Source organism: Amphiura filiformis, chromosome 13 (genome assembly GCF_039555335.1).
Source record: "Amphiura filiformis chromosome 13, Afil_fr2py, whole genome shotgun sequence".
Classification (NCBI taxonomy): domain Eukaryota; kingdom Metazoa; phylum Echinodermata; class Ophiuroidea; order Amphilepidida; family Amphiuridae; genus Amphiura; species Amphiura filiformis.
In genome coordinates, this window is record NC_092640.1 from 24,578,146 (window position 1) to 24,597,651 (window position 19,506).

At 37.1% G+C, this 19,506-nt stretch overlaps 1 protein-coding gene across 1 annotated transcript in view; it reads right to left on the reverse strand.

Annotated features, from left to right (window-relative positions):
- Nucleotides 1-19,506, reverse strand: part of LOC140168147 (1-aminocyclopropane-1-carboxylate synthase-like protein 1) — a 41,174-nt gene that overhangs the window by 7,518 nt on the left and 14,150 nt on the right. Inside the window, exons 6-12 of the mRNA XM_072191461.1 lie at nt 16,045-16,142; nt 14,156-14,233; nt 13,411-13,511; nt 11,522-11,663; nt 8,388-8,529; nt 5,523-5,662; nt 1,946-2,101 (exon numbers count right to left, since the gene is read on the reverse strand). Of these exons, the coding sequence (XP_072047562.1) occupies nt 1,946-2,101; nt 5,523-5,662; nt 8,388-8,529; nt 11,522-11,663; nt 13,411-13,511; nt 14,156-14,233; nt 16,045-16,142 (857 nt within the window). The remainder of the gene's footprint in view (nt 1-1,945; nt 2,102-5,522; nt 5,663-8,387; nt 8,530-11,521; nt 11,664-13,410; nt 13,512-14,155; nt 14,234-16,044; nt 16,143-19,506) is intronic.

A 19,506-nucleotide genomic window follows, 5' to 3' on the forward strand; every position in this document is an offset into this window, starting at 1 on the left:
AAAATAGGGGGTGTCGCAATTTTATTGATGCCGACTTTTTGTAAATTTGGGACCCCCTCCCCTTCCGAAGAAAATGATAGCCCCCTAATACATGTTAATGTTATCCTGGTCCATATTTTGTGACACTTCACACATGAAAGACAGTAGAATCACAGTCATTGTGAAAGTAATATATGGGAAAATGTGAACCAAAAATCAAAAACAGATATTTTTGACAATGCATGGAATAGCTGAATGAGTAAAAAAGGCTGGTGGTCTTGAGTACTGCAAAAGTAAAATTTTGTGTGCGATTATTTTTTGTGTTTTGCCAATTTTGGACTGTTTCCCTTAATTGTTTATAAATTTGCGATTCTAAGTTTCCTTACATTGGCCTATACACAAAGGAACATATTCGCACATTGTTATTTTCGTGGTAGTAGCTTGGAATGCCAAAAGCGTGAAAATAAATCTAGCGCGAAAATTTCCACTTTTACAGTATAGTAGTTGAAACATAAACACATATGAAATATCCTGTGATGATTTTGAAATTCAATTCAGTTTTGATGGTTTTGTTTTTCTGTATCACTTCCTCGTGGGTCAAATTATACATGTTGCAATAAACTACCCACAATAACATGTTTATTAATAGACATAACATATGCATAATTGATGCAAAAAGGGGAAAAGCACCCAAAAAAATGTAAAAAAGAAACAGGTACTTTTTGTTCATAAGAAATTGCTGAACTTTCAGGATGAGTAAAACAGGTTGGCACTCACTACTTATAGATGAATCCAACAAGCCAAGTGATGGTCAGATTTCATTTGGCCATCACTGGGTCCCCTCTGCACCAAACTGGTGTTACTGCCCAATTGGGTGCATTTATCCGATGCTATATTGTTTTGTGTTGTAAGCTTTCATCATTCTTTTGCTTACGTGTAACACAGGTGATGAAATGCAGTTTAAAATCCCTGGAAAGGGTGCATCATTTCACATTTCAGGTTTGATGGACCACTGAGGTGTAGGAATGCGTGAAATTGGATTTGTCTATAGTACTGATATATGTGATACGATCACGCAGAATGAGTCGTATGTCGGGAATATTGATTTCTAGATACACCCAGTTATTGTGAATAATTCCTTTTGTATCTTATTGTTTTCAGCTATACAAAGTTAAACTCTATCTTTGGAACCATAAGTCTGATTTTGAAGGGGTTTTCAACAACATAAAGCTCAATGATTGCTTTATAAAAAAGAACTATAAACCTCAAATTTGATAGTGCCCGACATAGACTCAGTTTGTGCGATCGCATCACATATTAGCAAACACATAGGAAAGTAACCTGTTATATTACGTAGTGATCTTGATATTCAATTCAGTTGCAATGGTTTATTATTTCAGTTTCACTTCCTCTTGGGCAAATGAAGTGTTTTACCCACACACTAGGATCCACAACATGCTCATCTATCAGGGGCACAGTTCTTAAACCCCAATACATTTGTACATTCATTGAATGAACTTTGAAGATTTGGGTACAAAAACTCATACTCCGCAACTTGAGGTCAAATTTTATACTATGATTATGTAATAGAGGTTATTGGACTATGTCATTGGGATGAGGCTAATGTGGTCCATAGTGACAATAAATGGCTAGATGCAAAGTCAAGGGACATTTGACCTACAAAAGAATGTCCTTGATCGGTCCATGCTTATATTTGCAAAAAAATTTTTGCCTTGCATGCATTATTGGTGACACGTAACAAATGACATAAAATAAATCACTGTGATCACAATGATCAGATTCCCAAAAACTTTTAATACCCAATTTATTTTTGGACATCAGACTTTCTTATAATGATGTATATATTTGAGTAGCCTAGAAGTCTTAAATTGCTTCCTACAGACTTTTTTAGTTTTCATTCTCATTAAAAGTTTAAAAATATATTAGCTGATTCCCAGTAGCTTACCTACTCTGACGACATCTCTCTCTCCCTTGAAAAAACAATTCGAAACCATCCAACTTCTGTGCCAAAGAAGCCAGCAGATGGCGCTATGAACATTTTATTCTGTTCCAATTTCTCAGACAGTTCCTGTTCTGCTTCACCAGTAGTAGAGGTAAGGTACTAGAAATAAATAAATAAATAAAATATGAAGAGATATTGTCAGGCTGTTCCATTTAAACACACATTACCCCTGTGGAAGATTTAGCTAAAGTTTTCCACAGAAGAAGCATGAGTTTTGAATAGAGTAGACAATTGGGAAACTTCCATTTGAAATACTCACTCCAGTTGTGGAAGATAGGTGTAAAGTCATAATATAGAGTAGGGTATCAAAATGATTAACCAATATTTCCAAAATCAATATCTTCCACAGGGGTAGTGTGTATTTCAACTGGAATAACCCATTAACCCTAGGCGTACACTACAAGATTCCTGGCGACGTAGTACCATGGACTAAGTATATAGAGCACGTAGTGCGATGGACTTGAAACTCCGTTCGTCAACGTGTGGCCGGGCGATCGTCACGCTTGCAACATGTGGACGTAGATGGCAGCAGCATTTTTCTTTAATTAGCATATTCGTGACGTCATGTTAAAGTAAGTCTCCACAGCACTACGCATATTTTTTTACGTATCTTTTAGTACTATCGTGGTGGCTGCAGCATTTTTCTTTACTTTTCCAAAATGGCCCGCCCGAGACGCCATTGGACGCCATGTTAGTGCAGGGTAATACACAGGGAAAGCCGACACTGTCGCCACCTTTTTGTATTGCGCTAGCATATGAGTTGCAACGGCCTGGTAGTACCTGTGCTGCAATGTTACTTCGCGGCTACTACCGCTGCTACTACCGAGTACCCAATCCCTTTGTGGCCGACGTTGGTACTACACCAAAGTACCAGCGTCGCCACCATACTGTAGATACCCCGTAGCAAAGTACTTACATCGATACTCCGCCATGCGTCACCTAAGAGTCAACTGCGATGCACCGAGTAGGTGACTTATAGGCACACCATAGTCGGGGTACTTCAATGGCCCTTCAGCGGAAGTACCTGCACAGTAACCGCATACATGGTGTACCCATGTGTCAGCACTGAAGTAGCAGTGAAGGTACTCACCCGCGAGGTACTCCGTCACCAAAATCATTCGATCGTAAAGTTCACTGACTTCAAGGCGCGAGCGCCTATGATACAAATACGCGGCCGACTATGCGTTCAACAAGGTTTGCACACGAACACGTTGAAGTGGAATTATTAATTTGTTATGATGGATGCAATAATGCTTGTTGCACAATGCAGTTTTTCCGTATGCCGGCGACAGTGTTATATTATAATCCCGTCGTTTTTCTTTTGTTTTCCGTTTTGTTCTGTTAAGAAAATAACACTTTAATTTGTTAATACCAAATTACCATCATCATTGTTATGTTAATAATGTTTTAACATGTTACCTAGACCGATGTTATGTGAAGATTTTTCTGTTTTAAATTGCCTTGTTCCAAAACCTGAAGATTGTTATTTATTTTCTTGTGCTTTGATTTTTGTATCGGTTTTATGTTTGTTTGATTGTTTACTTGGTTGGTTAGTAAGCCATTTGCTTGACTGGTTGCTCAGCTTGGTTGTTTTCATTTGTAATTTTTATCTTATTTAATTAATTATTTAGTAAGTTTATTATTTTTCAGAAATGTTTAGAAAAGATTGGAATCATGTATTTTATTAACATGTTCATATGTTTTTATTCATTAAATCATTATTTGCTTTAGTTATTTACTCATTTATTTATTACTCATTTATTTATTTAGTTAGTTATTTACTTATTTATTTATGTAGGCCTACTTATAAATTAACTTTTTCTTTACTTATTTCACTATTTATTTTTTATTTGGTTGTTTATATACTTATTTATTATCTTCACTTATTTATTTACTTACTCATTTAGTTTTTTATTTATTTAGTTGCTTATTTACTTACTTGGTTATTTTTTTTATTTCCTTGTTTATTTACTTACTCATTTAGTTATTATTTACCTAATTATTTACTTATTTTTATGATTAGTTGTTTACCAATCTCCTTATTTATTTATTTATTTATTTATTTATTTATTTATTTATTTACTTCAAGTTGGGTAATTATTTAATAACTTATTTATTTGTTTGCCTATTGCCTTATTTATTTACTTACTCCTTTAGTTAGTTGTTTACTTACTTATTTACTTATTTATTTACTCATTTACTAATAGGCCTAGGCCTACTTAACTTATCCGCTTAAAAATGCCCCAAAACAAATAAGAAACATAAATCAAGAACATATTAATCAATATAAATCAATATGGCAACAAAAACAAATAAGAAATGGCAACCCGCTTGCCTCATTTTCTTGCCAGAGTACCGACGTCGGTACTCAGCTGCATATTACCTGGCAGGTGAGTACCAGTGTCGGTACTCGGCGCACCTTCAAAGTACCTACGCCCACGAGGTATTCGCGAGTTGCAGCCGGCTTGCTGGGCCACAAGGGTCTGGTGGCCGACGTGGGTACTCGAGAGTAGCAGCGCTGCTACTCTCATGAGAATCCCGTAGTGTAGTCTCACAGTGTCTTGAAAATTGAGAGCAACACCATGCTGGATTTTGCAGTGATAAAAGTGGTTTTCCAAGTAATGTGTTGGATGCGTGCCGTTAGACCAATAGGCCTATAACCTTGTCTTCTGGATTTTGTAGTGACCGATTTGAATCGCGCGCACTGACATAATCCCGCAACCGGGCCCCGCACGGCATACACATGTGCAGAAGGGCTATCTTATCAATATGCTGGTGACGCAACCGCGTAAACGAACTGATGCGAATTAGTGGCAAAGCGAAATCAAATATGGTGTTACTCTCTACTTGAGATGAGACACATAATAGCCTGGTGTGAATTAATTTATTTGTCTGCAACTTATTAAAGCAATAATGTCTGATTTGCATAAAGAATAGATTCCTTATTTAAATGTTAGTAACCACTGATCACATTGTCCCCTTTGAATTTTGAGTCAAACAAATGAGGTAAAACAAAGAAAACTGCTATGTCATTGCAGTGCTTACAATGTGTATATTAGCTCGCTGATCATATTATTATCATGATTATTGGCGGAGCTTCAAGCAGCTGGGATATACAAACAAGACTTAAGACGAATAGCGATATGCACAATTTATACATCACTACTTCAATGAATCAATGATACACATGAACGCAATGTGTTCTACCATCACTCAATCGGTGAACTCAGAATAAAACTGGAGATCTCCTGATTTATATAAAAACTTAAATTTTACTGTAATCAAAGCACTTTGGGCTTAGTCTTTCAGTTTCATGTGGTATTTTAGTACACCACTGGTCATTACAATCATGCAAAAAGTAGAAATCTGAGAAATATTGAGGGCGTCTTTGTAAAGCAAATCACACATGGCTTTAACCAACAATTTGAAAAAGTGTTACCATGGCAAAGTTTTTTTGACATCTTATATCAGGGCCTGTTGTGATTTCTACTTTTTGGGTGCCAATCAAAGTTCATCTTACCTTTGATAGGTCTGTCCATACAAACAAACCAGCTGGTCTGTGTAGGTATGGTATCCCTAACTCCTTGAGTTTATCTGTTACTATCTTGTGAGACTCCCTAAGTCGTTGGTGATAAGTTAAAAAATAGCTGTTTAGAAAATCTGTAACGGGCAAAGCGCAGAACATGTCAAGTTAAAAATCATTATGGGTTGGTTTTGTGATTCATGTTACACAATTGAATACCTGAGTGGAAAAAGGGCCCAATTAACTCCATTAAAACAGTTTTTGAGATATTAAGAAAAAACTTAATATTTGGAAAAGTTTTATAGATTGTTTTCATCTTCAAGGGACCTTTAATACCTGAAGATACAGTATTACATGCATTCGAAATTATATATGATGTTTCCATGGCAACGGCACAGATCTTAATACGAGCTGGAGTTGGGCCCTTCTTCCACTAATATACTGCAAGTGCCAGTTCCGTAAGCAGAAGTGTTGTAAATAGCTACTGAAATTTGGTAACTATCCAATTATTGTACAAGTAGAAGCATGTAATATGTTAGCAAGAAAGTTAATTGTAGTGAAAAGCAGATTTCATGGATGAACAAAATTTCTCTTTAACAAAATATTTGTGGAAGAAGGGCCCAACTCCATGGAGTTGGGTCTTTCTTCCATGAAAACCATGATTAAGTGTACGTGAAAGACTATTTAGAGAGTGGATTTTGGCTCAACTTTTACACACAAGGAAGAACAGTCTGCTGGCAATAAAATGCTGGGTCTAACTCATTTTTGTAAAAAAATGGAGTTGGGCCCTTCTTCCACTCAGGTATTCAATTCTATTCTATTCCACATTAAACAATGGGCTATTCCAGTGGAATTCATAAACCGGCCCCTATGGAAGACATGACCTTAATATTCCACACAGGGGGTATGAATTTCAAATGGGGTTAATTGAATAGGCGACTCCATTTGAAATCTACACCCCCTGTGTGGGAGGTTAAGGTCATATCTTCCTTTGGGAGTGTATGGATTTTATCTGGAATAGCCCAAAAATAGATTAATGAAGTACAGATAGTACCCCAAGAGGCAATGTCCTGCTATGATTTATATGCAATAAGAATTCTTGCATATTCATGATATTAAGATAGTGGGCATAGCATTTTCATTTTTCATAAGTTCAAGGAACAATCGGCGCTCATTAACAGATGATGCTGGACTTTGCCATTTGGTGGACTGTCTATTATTAGTCTATGGCTACGTACAGGGTGTCCCAGAAAAAATTACCGGGCGAATATATTTGGTCTTAAGTCGAGCAATAGACATCAGAATTCAAAAATCTAAAAATCAGCGTGTAGCCCATCTTATTCTGCATCTTATATTCTAATTTTACTGGAATCGAAGTATTGAGCGATTACATAACACATGTGTCAATTCACTTCATTCCAAGTTCGAAATGAAAACTGTCAATGGGCTTCATATTCTGCTCGGTGAAATCCTTTCCATTCTTTTTAAACAATCTGTTTCTTGCAAAACATTTAATTAGGTTGTGTTCAAATTTGAAAATCTGCATGATATTGAGAATGAAAGTTTGCATGTCAGATGATGTTAGGTACTTGTAAATATCTTTTTTTTTCGTTAATGTTGATATAAATGTTCAGTTGCATAAAGAATTATTGTATAAAATTCCAGCTGGCTTTAAAAATTCTCACACACATTAACGTTTTTGGAATATTTCCAAGAAATTGTAATGCAAAGTTTAAATCTTTTAAAATTTCAACATTAATGTTGCATGGTATCAAAAATCACACGTACAGCTGTAAGCACTTGATCATTGTCATTATTGGCTCAGAAATGTTTCTTGGAAAGTTAAATACCATATTTGCACAACCTAAATAATTAAAGTTGGAATGCTTCCAATTGCAGAATCAATGTTTTCTCGGACAAACTGTTAGGCCTATTCATCTTCAGTGAAAGCATGAGTAACATAACACCGTCGGATTATAAAATAGATAATATGGACTAAATTTAATGAGATACATTTAGGAAGCGGTGAGTGAGTATGAAAAAAGCGCCTGTTGATCAAACTTGGAATGAACTGCATTGATGCGCGCATTATGTAATCGTTAATTTCTTCGCAACCAGTCAACCGAATCAAATAAAATTTTTGTATGCAATGCATAACAAAATAGGCTATGCGCTACATTTTAAATTATTTGATTTTGATGTCTATTTCTCGACTTGCGTTCATTTTTATTCACTCGGGTCATTTTTTATGGGACACCCTGTATAGTAGGTATTGCATGGTAGCTAAACTACAGGATAGTGGGGGTATGTACTGCCAACAGGGATATACCCACAGGCCAGGGAGTGTACTTAAAATGTAATTAGTTCAAAAATAACAAGCCCCATTAGTGGGATGGGGTAGGGTATGTGGGGTGGGGTGTCAGGGAAGGGCTTGAATAGCATGCAGGAAACTGGTATTTAACACTATTCGGGCCCATGATCAGGGTGAATTTTGGTGTAAAACAGGCTTCTTGTCCCTTTTTTTTTCCTTTACCCTCCTGATTTTCTCTTTCATTTTTTTTGTCACAGGGCACTTTTCACTTATATTTTTTTATCAGGGGGCACTTTTGTCTTACATTTTTTGTCTGAGCACCTGCTCCCCCCCCCCCCCACTGGCTATGCTACTGAATTGGCCCTCAAACACGAACCTTGGAAACGATTGTGGCCCTCCTTAGCCTGCAAGCAAAATTGAGAACCCATGACTTATAAGCTCTTTATTGTAACCTTCCTGTCAGGTTTGGAATTTGTGTCAAAAACTATTCAAAAACAACCCAAGCCAATGTAAGAGATATGGCTCCATAAAAACCAAGTAATATTTCAAACCTTTATCTTGTAACAGAAATTTGAGACTGTGTTGTACAGAGGCAGCACATTGATGGAATTCAGCTAAATGTGTGAGGACTTCTTTGATACCTAGGTTCCATGTGTGAATCATGGCTCCTCGCATACCAGACATGCCAAAATCCTAGGAAAGAAAGAAATATGAAACCAACACCAAAGATTCAAACCTTTATCCTGTAAAAAGCACTTTAGTTGGTGCTGTACAGAGGCAGTGAACATATGAAATGCAGCTAATTCTGCAAGGGTTCCATATATGCTTGGATTCCAGGTATATATCATGGCAGCTCGCACACCGGACATGCCAAAATCCTAAAATGAAGTGAAAAAAACGGAACTATAAATGGATCACAAGAAGCTAAGAAAATAAGGTTAAAGCTCGCAAATATATTCATCAGGACGATTCAGATAAAATGTTTACTTTTTTCATGTACTAGTCCAAACTATAAGACACTCACATCAAGACATTTTGATAACTATCAGTTATCTTTCTCAATGCTACTGTATATGGTCAATTCCAGCCAAAGCGGACAAAATTCTCTCTGGGGCCATTTTGAAAATGTTTTCCTTTTCAATTCTAGACTTATCAAATGAGACGATCATATCTAGTGAATCATCAGGTGGAAGTGCCATTGGATTGAAAAATAACTTTTCTTGCTAGACCAAATAAAGTGTTAAATGCGTATATGCATGTTACCCACGAATTCAAGCCTTTTTCACCTGTTGTACGCCATAAAATTTCACTTTCTTTAATATCTTTCAATATTTTATGTGTGACTCATATACACTAGAAATTGGTGAAGACTTTGAACGTTAAATAGAATTTTATTACATATATCTACAAAGAAATATTTTGGTTATTACAAACTTTAAGAAAGAACCAGGTGTACAGTTAAGATTGTGTCAATTCTTCTAACTCTTTCCAAAGTGGCTGTCATTTAACATTACTGTATTATTTCGAAAGATTAGAATAAATGCTTCATATAAATATAAAGTTAGATTTTGTATCTCGACGCAGGATGAAATCTCGGATGGATTCGGGGGTAACAGCGTCTGGAAAATAGCAATTCCTATTAATTTTTTTTAATAAAAATAAAAAATACTTTTCCGTATGTCAATAATTTAGGCTGCAATAGCACTAAAATTAATTTTAATCAAAATACAAACTACATGGAATATTCAGAATGGATCATTATGGCATTTTGGGTATAACAATTTTGAGAATAATGAAGTTGCCAAATTCAAATAGACAGAGCAAACAGTTTTATATTATTATTTTAGTAAAATCATTCCATATTTTCATGCAGCAATATTCTATTAACTTGTGTTTGACAGTTCCTATGAACTAAAACACTATCAATACATTGTTAACTATAATTTAAGTAGGGATTCGTGGGTAACCAAAATGTTCGTGGGTAACACATATTTGAAGGTATGTATTGGTAAGCGGCAAAATAGAAAATATTACAGAAGGTTGGAAACCATCATGCGGTTATTCCCCCATTGTGTTTCAATGATTCCCTTTTCTCTAACCAATTGCATTTACCCAAAAAAGGGTAATTTAGGATAATCAATCAAAACCTCATTATACAGCTTCAGTATACCTTCAAGAGGGCGCTATTAAACAGGACTGTTTTGGAACCTATTTCGCATGTTTTTAAAATGTTAAGATGCATAAGAAACATATAATTTACGAGTAAATCCTTGGATTAAGTGGGTAACGCCCGAATTAAGTGGGTAAAGCTATAAGTACTATAGTATCGTTTGGGGTTTGCGTTTCTTAGGTGCATAAACTGTAAGTACTGTAAAAATTATAGCATACCCATGGTTTGAATATGTGCTGATTTAAACTTAAAATAAACAATCTCCTTGTTTTTCAAGGTTAGCATGTATTCGGTATTCGTGGGTAACAAAAGTTTAAACCGTCGTAGATTCTTTTTTAAAGCGGTGAACGTATTTTTACGATTTACAATTTTAAGCGCTTGTCAAACTAAATTCAGTGTCCAAAGTCATTAAATGTTAATTTAAGTTATGGCAATTAAATTTGCTGGACTCGTGGGTAACAGTTGATACGTGGGTAACGTCAAATTTGATTTTATGGAATTTTATGGGTAAAACGTATTTGCATAAAATAATCACTTGGACCTCAGAATTATAGAACGAAACTTCGTTTCATGATATAGTCATTTATGGCATATTCACTTAACATTTTTCAGAACGATCATTTTATTTTTGATACGCTGGTAACAAAATTATTAGCCAAATTGACTTAATGGCCTCTAGAGTCCACACACTTTGGTGGAATTCAATCGTTTTACATATGATGAGAGATCATGCAAACGTCTTTCTAACGGTAATAATTTCATTTTGATTGAAGGACATGCAATCACATCTCTGGTGATTTATCTTTTAATTAGTGGGTAACGCCAATTCATTTAAGCCATCATAACTTGTCCCCTGGTATGACTTGCTAGTAAAGGCCTATATGCACAAAGAGAGCACATTGGACGTGACATGATATGCTCCATCAATAACGTGATTTCCTTTATTAATGACATTTTAAAGTGGAAAGTTAACATAGAGAGAATTTTGTCCCGCTTACGCTGGAATCGACCATATATGCAATGATCATTGCCACAGCAGTTGTTGATCGCTGCTTGGCAACAGGGCTGCCAGACGATTTCCCCATCAATATGTTGTCAAAAATATGACTTGGGTTATATTGCCCCTCATCTCTGTTCATGGTGATGACCTCCTTCACATCAATAGTAGCATTGAGAAAGACAAGTGGTAGTTCCTATGTAACCTCGTGGAAGTTTTGTTTTAAACACATGTTCAAGGGCTACAAGCACATGCACATGGAGGTGTTTCTTGCCCACCAACAGATTTTGGGGAAACTGAATTTTAGAGGATGAAAGTGATTTGAAGTCGATGAGCTATTCCAGTTGAAAGCCATTTCAAATGGAAGTTACCCAATTGTCTATTCTATTCGAAACCCATACTTCCTCTGTGAAAGACTTTTGCTAAATCCTCCACAGGGGTAGTGTGGATTACAAATGGACTAGGCCATTGACCTGAAGACCAACACTGTCCAAAAAATTAATTAAAAAAAAACTGACCTTGCTAAATCCCCAGGTAAAATGTGTCCTCATTGGATCAGGAATGTCCTCAGTTTTGTACCTCAGAATGCTGCTATGTTGTGCTCCTTCACCAAATATACTCATCAAATAAATCTCATCAAGAACTACATGAAGCTGATGTCTGAAAGAAGAGTGGACAATACCATCATCATATTATTATCAAAAGAAGATCTGATACCACCACAGAATTAGAGAAGGAGATCGCGCCATCAGCCATGGGGGGCCAAATTGGGGGTATTCGGGCCCTTGCCGACGGTGCGTGGAGACGAACGAAAACAATTCTGCATCTTATCTGAAGCGTCTTGGTACTCGCGTGCAGGTCGCATCAAGCGCGTCTCTCAAATGCGCCTATCATCCATGTCGCGCTTGTATGACAACGAATGCCTCAAGTGCATTCCGAGGGATACCGAATAAGCCCAATCGCCATTGTGACTTCCGGTTTTTGAGAGCACTTTTAGGACACTTTGACCTCTGACATGTCGGGGCAACTTCTTTAATTATTATTTATTTCTCTATTATTGTAAAAATGTTATCATTAAAAATATTTAAATAATTAATTTATACAACAAATACATTTTTTTGATTTTTTTTTATTCTAGTAAAACTTTTTAAAATTATTTTTGTATGCACAAAACCAATATTTCTGATAGGTCAAAGGACAAAGTGTCCTAAAAATGCAAAAACTGTCCCACAATGCATTGCAAACTTCTAATGCCGATTTGGCTTATACCCCCAATTTTTGCTCCATGCCTGTATCAAGATGGCGGCCGAGTCCTGATTCTCTGGTTTTAATTCTGTGGATACCACATAATTTTCAAGTGAACTGATGACATGGTAATCTTGATTTGTGGGGGAAAATGTAACATGTTTATTATGTAAATGTGACACAGCCAGGGGGCAGAGGCAAGGTGCCTTTTGTTATTATTATTTTTGGGGGGTTAAAACTTTGACAACAATGATCAACAAAAATGGTAAAAGGTTTCAAAATGTAAAATATCGATCATGACAAAGCATCCAACAGGGAGAGGTGCAAGAAGGGGGAAAGAGGGGACAACCTTGGTAATGCCACCGTTGTGTAGGCTGTATGATTTGCTGCTAGTAAACAATGAAAGAAGAAAAACAACAACCAGAGAGTATGCAATAGATTATTAAATTGCATGATGCATATAATATATGACCCAACAAATTTTGATTCCCTGAACAAATGGAGCAATGTGTCCAAAATCAAAAAGACTTCACTTGATCCCTAAATGACGTTCACTTGACAAAAACCTACATTCCCCCTCACAATGGATCAGGATCCATGCAAGTTTAGTATTATGATGTCATCAAAATGTATCAGCTTCTGTGAAGTATTTTGAAAAAATAAAATTGTATCTCAAATGTTTTTGTATGAAGGATCACTGTATCTACAATCTTCGAAAAAAGTACTTGGAATGCTTGGCACACTCTGTCGAAATTCTGTGCAGAATCTCTTGTGATAATGAAAATGATGTAAATTGTGCTTGGGAACAAACATGACATCTACAACAATGATTTATCCATTCTTCCCCTTTCCCCATCAATCAATGTTGGAACACATTGGGAAACCGCTGAAGACATTGGCATTTCTCAACATTGCATGGGGGAGAGGGGTGACAGTTTTCCGTTATTTACACGCAAGCGTTCCAAGACTTATTTCGAGGATTATAGGTCCCAATGAATCCTACCAAAACATGTGTGAGAAATGACAAAAAGAGGTCAGGGGTTAACATTTTTACCACACATACTATACATACACACCCTGAGACAAATGATAAGCATAATCTCATTTTGCAGATGGATAGTAATAGTGATGATAGTAATAAATAAGTAAAACATTTACCCACCTCTTGCAAAATAACAATATGTCATGGAGTTGTTTGGGTTTATACACATCTCCCAGAGGATTATGGGGATTCATAAGAAATAATCCTCGTATATTGGTTCCCTGCAAAAAAATGTCAATAGGCTCATTAATAGTCATTTTGTGGATAACATAACACAAAACTATACAGCACCCCAGGTCATCATAGTCTATCACCCTACTGAGTTCAAAATTCACTTAAGTGGTATAGTGGATTATTAATACTGCTCTGCCCAAAATAGCTGGACAGACAGACCAATCATGTAAGCCATTAGGCCAAGATAAAATAGTTTGCTTGTCAGTAGAATCTCTATGAAAGATACATGTAGGGTATGTCATTAATAAAAACTCAAAACATTCAATTGCGATATATATTTCTCTACTGTATCACTTCATTCATGACTAAAAATAGTTTAGTGCCAAGAAATTATTTAATTGGCAACATTAGTAGTGTCTAACATCATAGGGGAGCATCTGGCCTCCAATCAATTTGAAAAATGAGAAAATACCATAGGAAAATTGTCGAAAAATGGCTTGTGCCCCCCACCCACCATTTGGCCCATTTCCCCCAATCATGGTCGCCCCCCCCATATGATGACTCACACTACGCCACTGAATATTAGGATCAGTATTCTTTTGTACAAATTGTACTACAATCATGAGTGGAAAAACACAACAATGTAATTGATGTAGGGTAATCAGCTATAATGTTAAATCTATCGAATTACCTGATCTTTGGCTTGTTGCAAGGCTTCTTCTAATCTTTCCACTGTGAGTTGAAATGGCTCTGATTCTCCTGGCCGTGGCTGAAGGAGGAGGAGGAGGAAAATAAAATGACAAAGATGAAGACATCAAAGAAGTTGCAAAAGAAGATCAAAGAGAAAATTGTGTTATATTTTTACTTGATGCAATGATTACTTTAAAAACCCTAATCCCACAAATATCACAAAATACTACATGCTGCAGGTTGCAGTGGTGTAGCGCAAAGGGGCAATCGATTGCAACATTTAGAAAATCCCATAGGAAAATTGCCAAAAATGGCTTGTGCCCCCCCCCACAGTGTCATCGCCCCGATATCTTCATGGCAGAAATCGCCATTGTAGGTTGAATCCACCGCCACGCATGGCCATTTTGTATCGACCAGTTTAATAGTTTTGAGTCGCATAATGGGCCGAAGGACATCTGACTAAGGCTACTGACAATAGCTCCGATTAGCTCGGTGACTGACCTTCCTGTGTGTCAGTCGAGCATGGTACGCTGATAGGTCATATGCTTTTAGATTACCTCCACGATTGGCCTATACACTGCGCTATATAATTCGGCACATATAAATCAGAATTATTGTCAGTTTTTGACTCAAGACGCAAGCTACTCTCTCAAGATGCAAGCTAACGACTATCATATCTGTTCAAAATATATATTCAAGTGCAAGGAACCACATCTGGTTTCTTTATACGAAATCATTTACGGGAGATATGCATCATTTTCTACCCCGGTATCCAAAGATTTTCTTCTCATATCAAACTCATGCATAGCAAATTCACGTGTATCGATCCCGGGTATTTATTTTAGTATCTCTGCTGACAAAGTAATTATTAGCCAGGAGATGTCGGTGTGCCCCCCTCCCCAATCAGACCAGGTGCCCTCCCATATGGAAAAGTTTTCCTATGAAAGTCTCTTTAAATAAATTATACTCAACTCCAGTGTGTGCACGCTGTGTGTACAGAGGCGTTCGAGGTAAATGCATACATTACCACACAACACACTAAGCAGGGCTGTACGGAAGAGGGTATGGTTTTTCCTACAGTACGACGGCACTTTGTAACCAATCAGATTCCTTTTTAGAGAGTAGAATCTGGCGAAGTATTTCTAGGAAATACCGTTTAAGCCAAGTCAATCAGACTTTCTGTTATCAAGTGAGGGCCGTCTATAGTACGCTACTTTAATGACACGGGGTGCATGTCAGTGTATTTCGCTGTAAATCGAGTGAGATTTTGGGAATACCTTGCTGTGTTTAGTGCTCCTGTACTGACGAGGTCTTTCATCAGATTTCCTTGAAAATCGGGAAAGTAAAGTTTAATATATACTTGAGACAATTAAGAGTGAGCCAAAAAATTAAAGACTTTCCCTTCATAATAATTGAAGTTGAAAGAGAAAAAAGATACTTTTCTCCCATTGCTTAACTGTGGGACCCCTTTTATTTGAGCAAAAGAGACTACTTTTCCATATGAATCATGGCCGGTGCCCCCTCCCCCAATATGATGACCCACGCTATGCCACTGGCTGGTTGCCTCCCCTAAAGCTCAGCGGGGTATGGGCGGGCAACACATAGGACACCTCCTATACCAAACCCCCTCACTCAGGGTGTTAGGGTTAATGATATTCATTAGTCACACAAACCAGTACCTCCTTCAAATGGTTGTAAAGATACTATGTTATTAAAATGTGTTCACCCCCCCCCCAAACCAAAACACTGCACATGATAATTTGGACAAGCATGACCATGCAAGAACATTCTTTGATTTATTTTCCTAATACATTTTTGATCACTTGGATCGTTTCAACTCATCATTCCAGCAGGGACATATTCTTCCTATGATAATCCAGTTCATCTTACCTTGCTTGAAAGATGTACATGAAAGAGTTGGATTTGAGAGCGCATACCCACATCTCTTAGAATAAATCCATAGTATGGCGTAGGACACAAAAATGCATCTGTTGACAAAAACAAAATAGTGCAAGGGTCATTCAAAAAGTTCTGCCTTCACTATCATGTCTGCTTCTGTAAAATGGTAGCCATTTAATATTGACATGATCAAGCGAAATTATATCTAATGCCAAAATATTAAAACTCTAACTGACACATGAGATACCAGGTATCAACTGAATTGATAAAAAGCAGGGATGCCAACCTTGCAACTCAAGAAACTGTACTCACAGACCCCAAAAACTGTATTTTGCCATACAAAACTGTATTTTTTAGGGAGCGAAGCGACCGGTGCATCGCGTCATGCAGCCGAGGGTCCAGGGGGCCGATTAAGGCCCCCCTGGTGGGGTCCAGGGGCAACGGCCCGGTGGTGGTTGAGGGAGCGATGCCCCCCCAAGCTACAGTTTCTACACTGTAAAAACCCTTTTAAGCCCCTTACAGAAGACAAATTTGATAGTTAAAATGCAATTTTCAAAGAGGCTCCATTTTGGAGTTATAGCACTTTTTAATGTCCACTCTCCTATACTTAACCATGTACAAGGCATTTTTGAAACTGCTGCACTGGCTTTATTACATGATTTGCATGGCTGGCCTTCATATATATGATGCACTATTACAAACTCATAATTCATTGATTCAAGTGAACCATTCCACCAGAAGTCAAACACTCACCTCCCCCACCCCCACCCGGGGGCTACTGGTGATTACTATTTTTCACAGCAAGGACAAGGTATGTATCAACAAGAAATTAAAATGTAAAATTCAAAGGGCTCCATTTTCGAGTTATAGCACTTTTAATGTCCACTTTCATATACTTAACCATGTACAAGGCATTTTTGAAACGGCTGCACTGGCTTTATTACATGATTGGCGTGGCTGACCTTCATGTATATGATGCACAATTTCCTACTAATAATTCATTGATTCAAGTGGACCATTCCACCAGAACTCAAACACCCACCTCCCCACCCCCACTCGGGGTCACCTGTGTGGCCTACCTCACATCATAGATACATGCTTGAAACGCTGAAGCATATTTGAAAAAATATTAATGTGCCACTGCCTGCACCATTAATTTTTTTAATGTGCATGCATCATCCGAAAGTCGGCAGTTAGGAAACCATCTTGTAGGCCTATTCTTTTGCACCATTAAATAGTTGACTAAATACTTTCAGAAGACATTGCATATGTAGCAGTTAGATAGTTAATAAAAATATTAATGTGCATGAACCATCTGAAAGTCAAGAACAAATTATTTCGGAAACCATATTGTAGGCGTATTTAAACATTTTAAATATTTTTTAATGTGCATGCATCATCCGAAAGTCGGCAGAAAAACGCTGTAGGAATCCATTTTGTAGGCCATTCTTCTGCACCAGTAGAGCTAAATAGTTGACTAAGTACCTTCAGAAGACATTACATAGGTAGCAGTTAGATAGTTAATAAAAAATATTAATGTGCATGAACCATCTGAAAGTCAAGAGAAAATTATTTCGGAAACCATCTTGTAGGCTTACTAACCATGTTAAATATTTTTAATGTGCATGCATCATCCGAAAGTCGGCAGAATGCGTGATTAACGGGCAGTGGAGCCCAAACGAAGCCCGATTTTGTTTCAACTTTTTATACAACGCTAGGCTTCAAATTATCGGTTATTTTAACTCCAGTAAGTGAAATTGACATCAGTCGCTTTACGTTTTTTTTCTTTGATAGGCTAAACGGATAATCGTATTTTTTGAGGGGAAAACGTAAAATCGTATTTTAAACAAAAAATCGTACAAAATACGGCAAAATCGTACTAGTTGGCATCCCTGAAAAAGGGCGTTAACTCTTATTAAAGTTGCTCCTTGTTATGCAAATGAGACAGTTAATTAGAGGTTAATAACTGCGCATCGGTTATTTGGAGGGCATTGTGAAAATCTAAACATTTTGCCTTTGAACCGAGGAATATCCCGAGGGCGAGCCCCGAGGGATATTCCGAGGTCCACAGGCAAAATGTTTATATTTTTCACACAATGCCCGACATATTCGCAAAGTTATTAACCTCATTCATAACCGTCACTTTAATCTCTTCACCTTACAAAATAACACACAATTTTGCTCAAAAGTTTATAAATATAGATGATTTTTACATCTTCCCTTTCCAAAAATCGATCAGGCTAAAACAGGAAGACCAATAACAAAAGTGCGTATCACAATATGTGCAAATATGGTAGCGCCATAATCCAAATACGCAGCCAGCGCCAGCAAGAGTTTGTTCGACGCACAACAACACGCAAACGCCGGTCAATTGTGTGCGCCATTGGAACAATTACGCATTTTGCGGTCAATTGTGAGATATTAATGACCTCGATTTATGCGTTCGCGTTTCACAATAATAAATGTGTACATCCATATCAAAAGCGATGCACTTATCGGTGTTACATGTGCCTCATTTTACATAATAGCTAGGAATAAATACCAGACTCATCTCAAGTGGAGGTCAATTCAAATCATCCCCAACTGACATGGTTATTGAATGTTCTCTGTATTAATAAGCCATATGACTTGGGGATGATATAAAGTGACCCCCACTTGAAATGAGTCTGGTTTTTATTCCCAGTTATTATGTGAAATGAGACACATGTAGCAGCCGACAAGTGCATCCTTTTGATATGGATGTACACAAATGTAATTGGACCGCACGCATCGCGTTTATTAATGAGGTTATGAATGTTCCATAGCTTTTACACTGAGATTCCGGGACAAATTGAACTTCTGGTTACTAGGCAATTTATCAGTAACTGAAAACAATAAGAAACAAAAGAATTTAGGATCGTTTGTCAATAACTCACAACTCATTCCCCTGGATCACATCACAACTACTGATTTGAAGCCTTTTCAAACCTTTTCAGAACAATTTAAATTAAATGTACCACAACTGCTGTGATATAAGTTGCATAATTTCAGTTTTTTGCTGGGCCATGACATCCAGCCTACACATGGCTATTCCACTTGAAATTCACACTTGAAAATCCATGGAAGATTTTGGAAACATCTTCCACAAGGGGAGTATGTTATTCCAATGTAACTGGTCAGGGTTAATCATTTTGAAACCCATACTCCCCCTGTCCCTGTATTAACGCGGCTGTGTACTCTAGACATTGTTTCTTTCCCAAAATTGAGTTTTTTTGATATGTTTGTACTTTGTTATGTTTTTTATAAATACAAGGAATGAAAATCCAGATTTGTAAACTCCAACTGCAATATTTTAAGGATTTTATTTCACTATTCCACTCGTGTTTGAAATTGAAAAGGAAAGAAAATCTTTGTTGTACCAGCAGGGTACACGCACATCAAGAACAACGCATCGCGCTATGTATCGCGCAATTT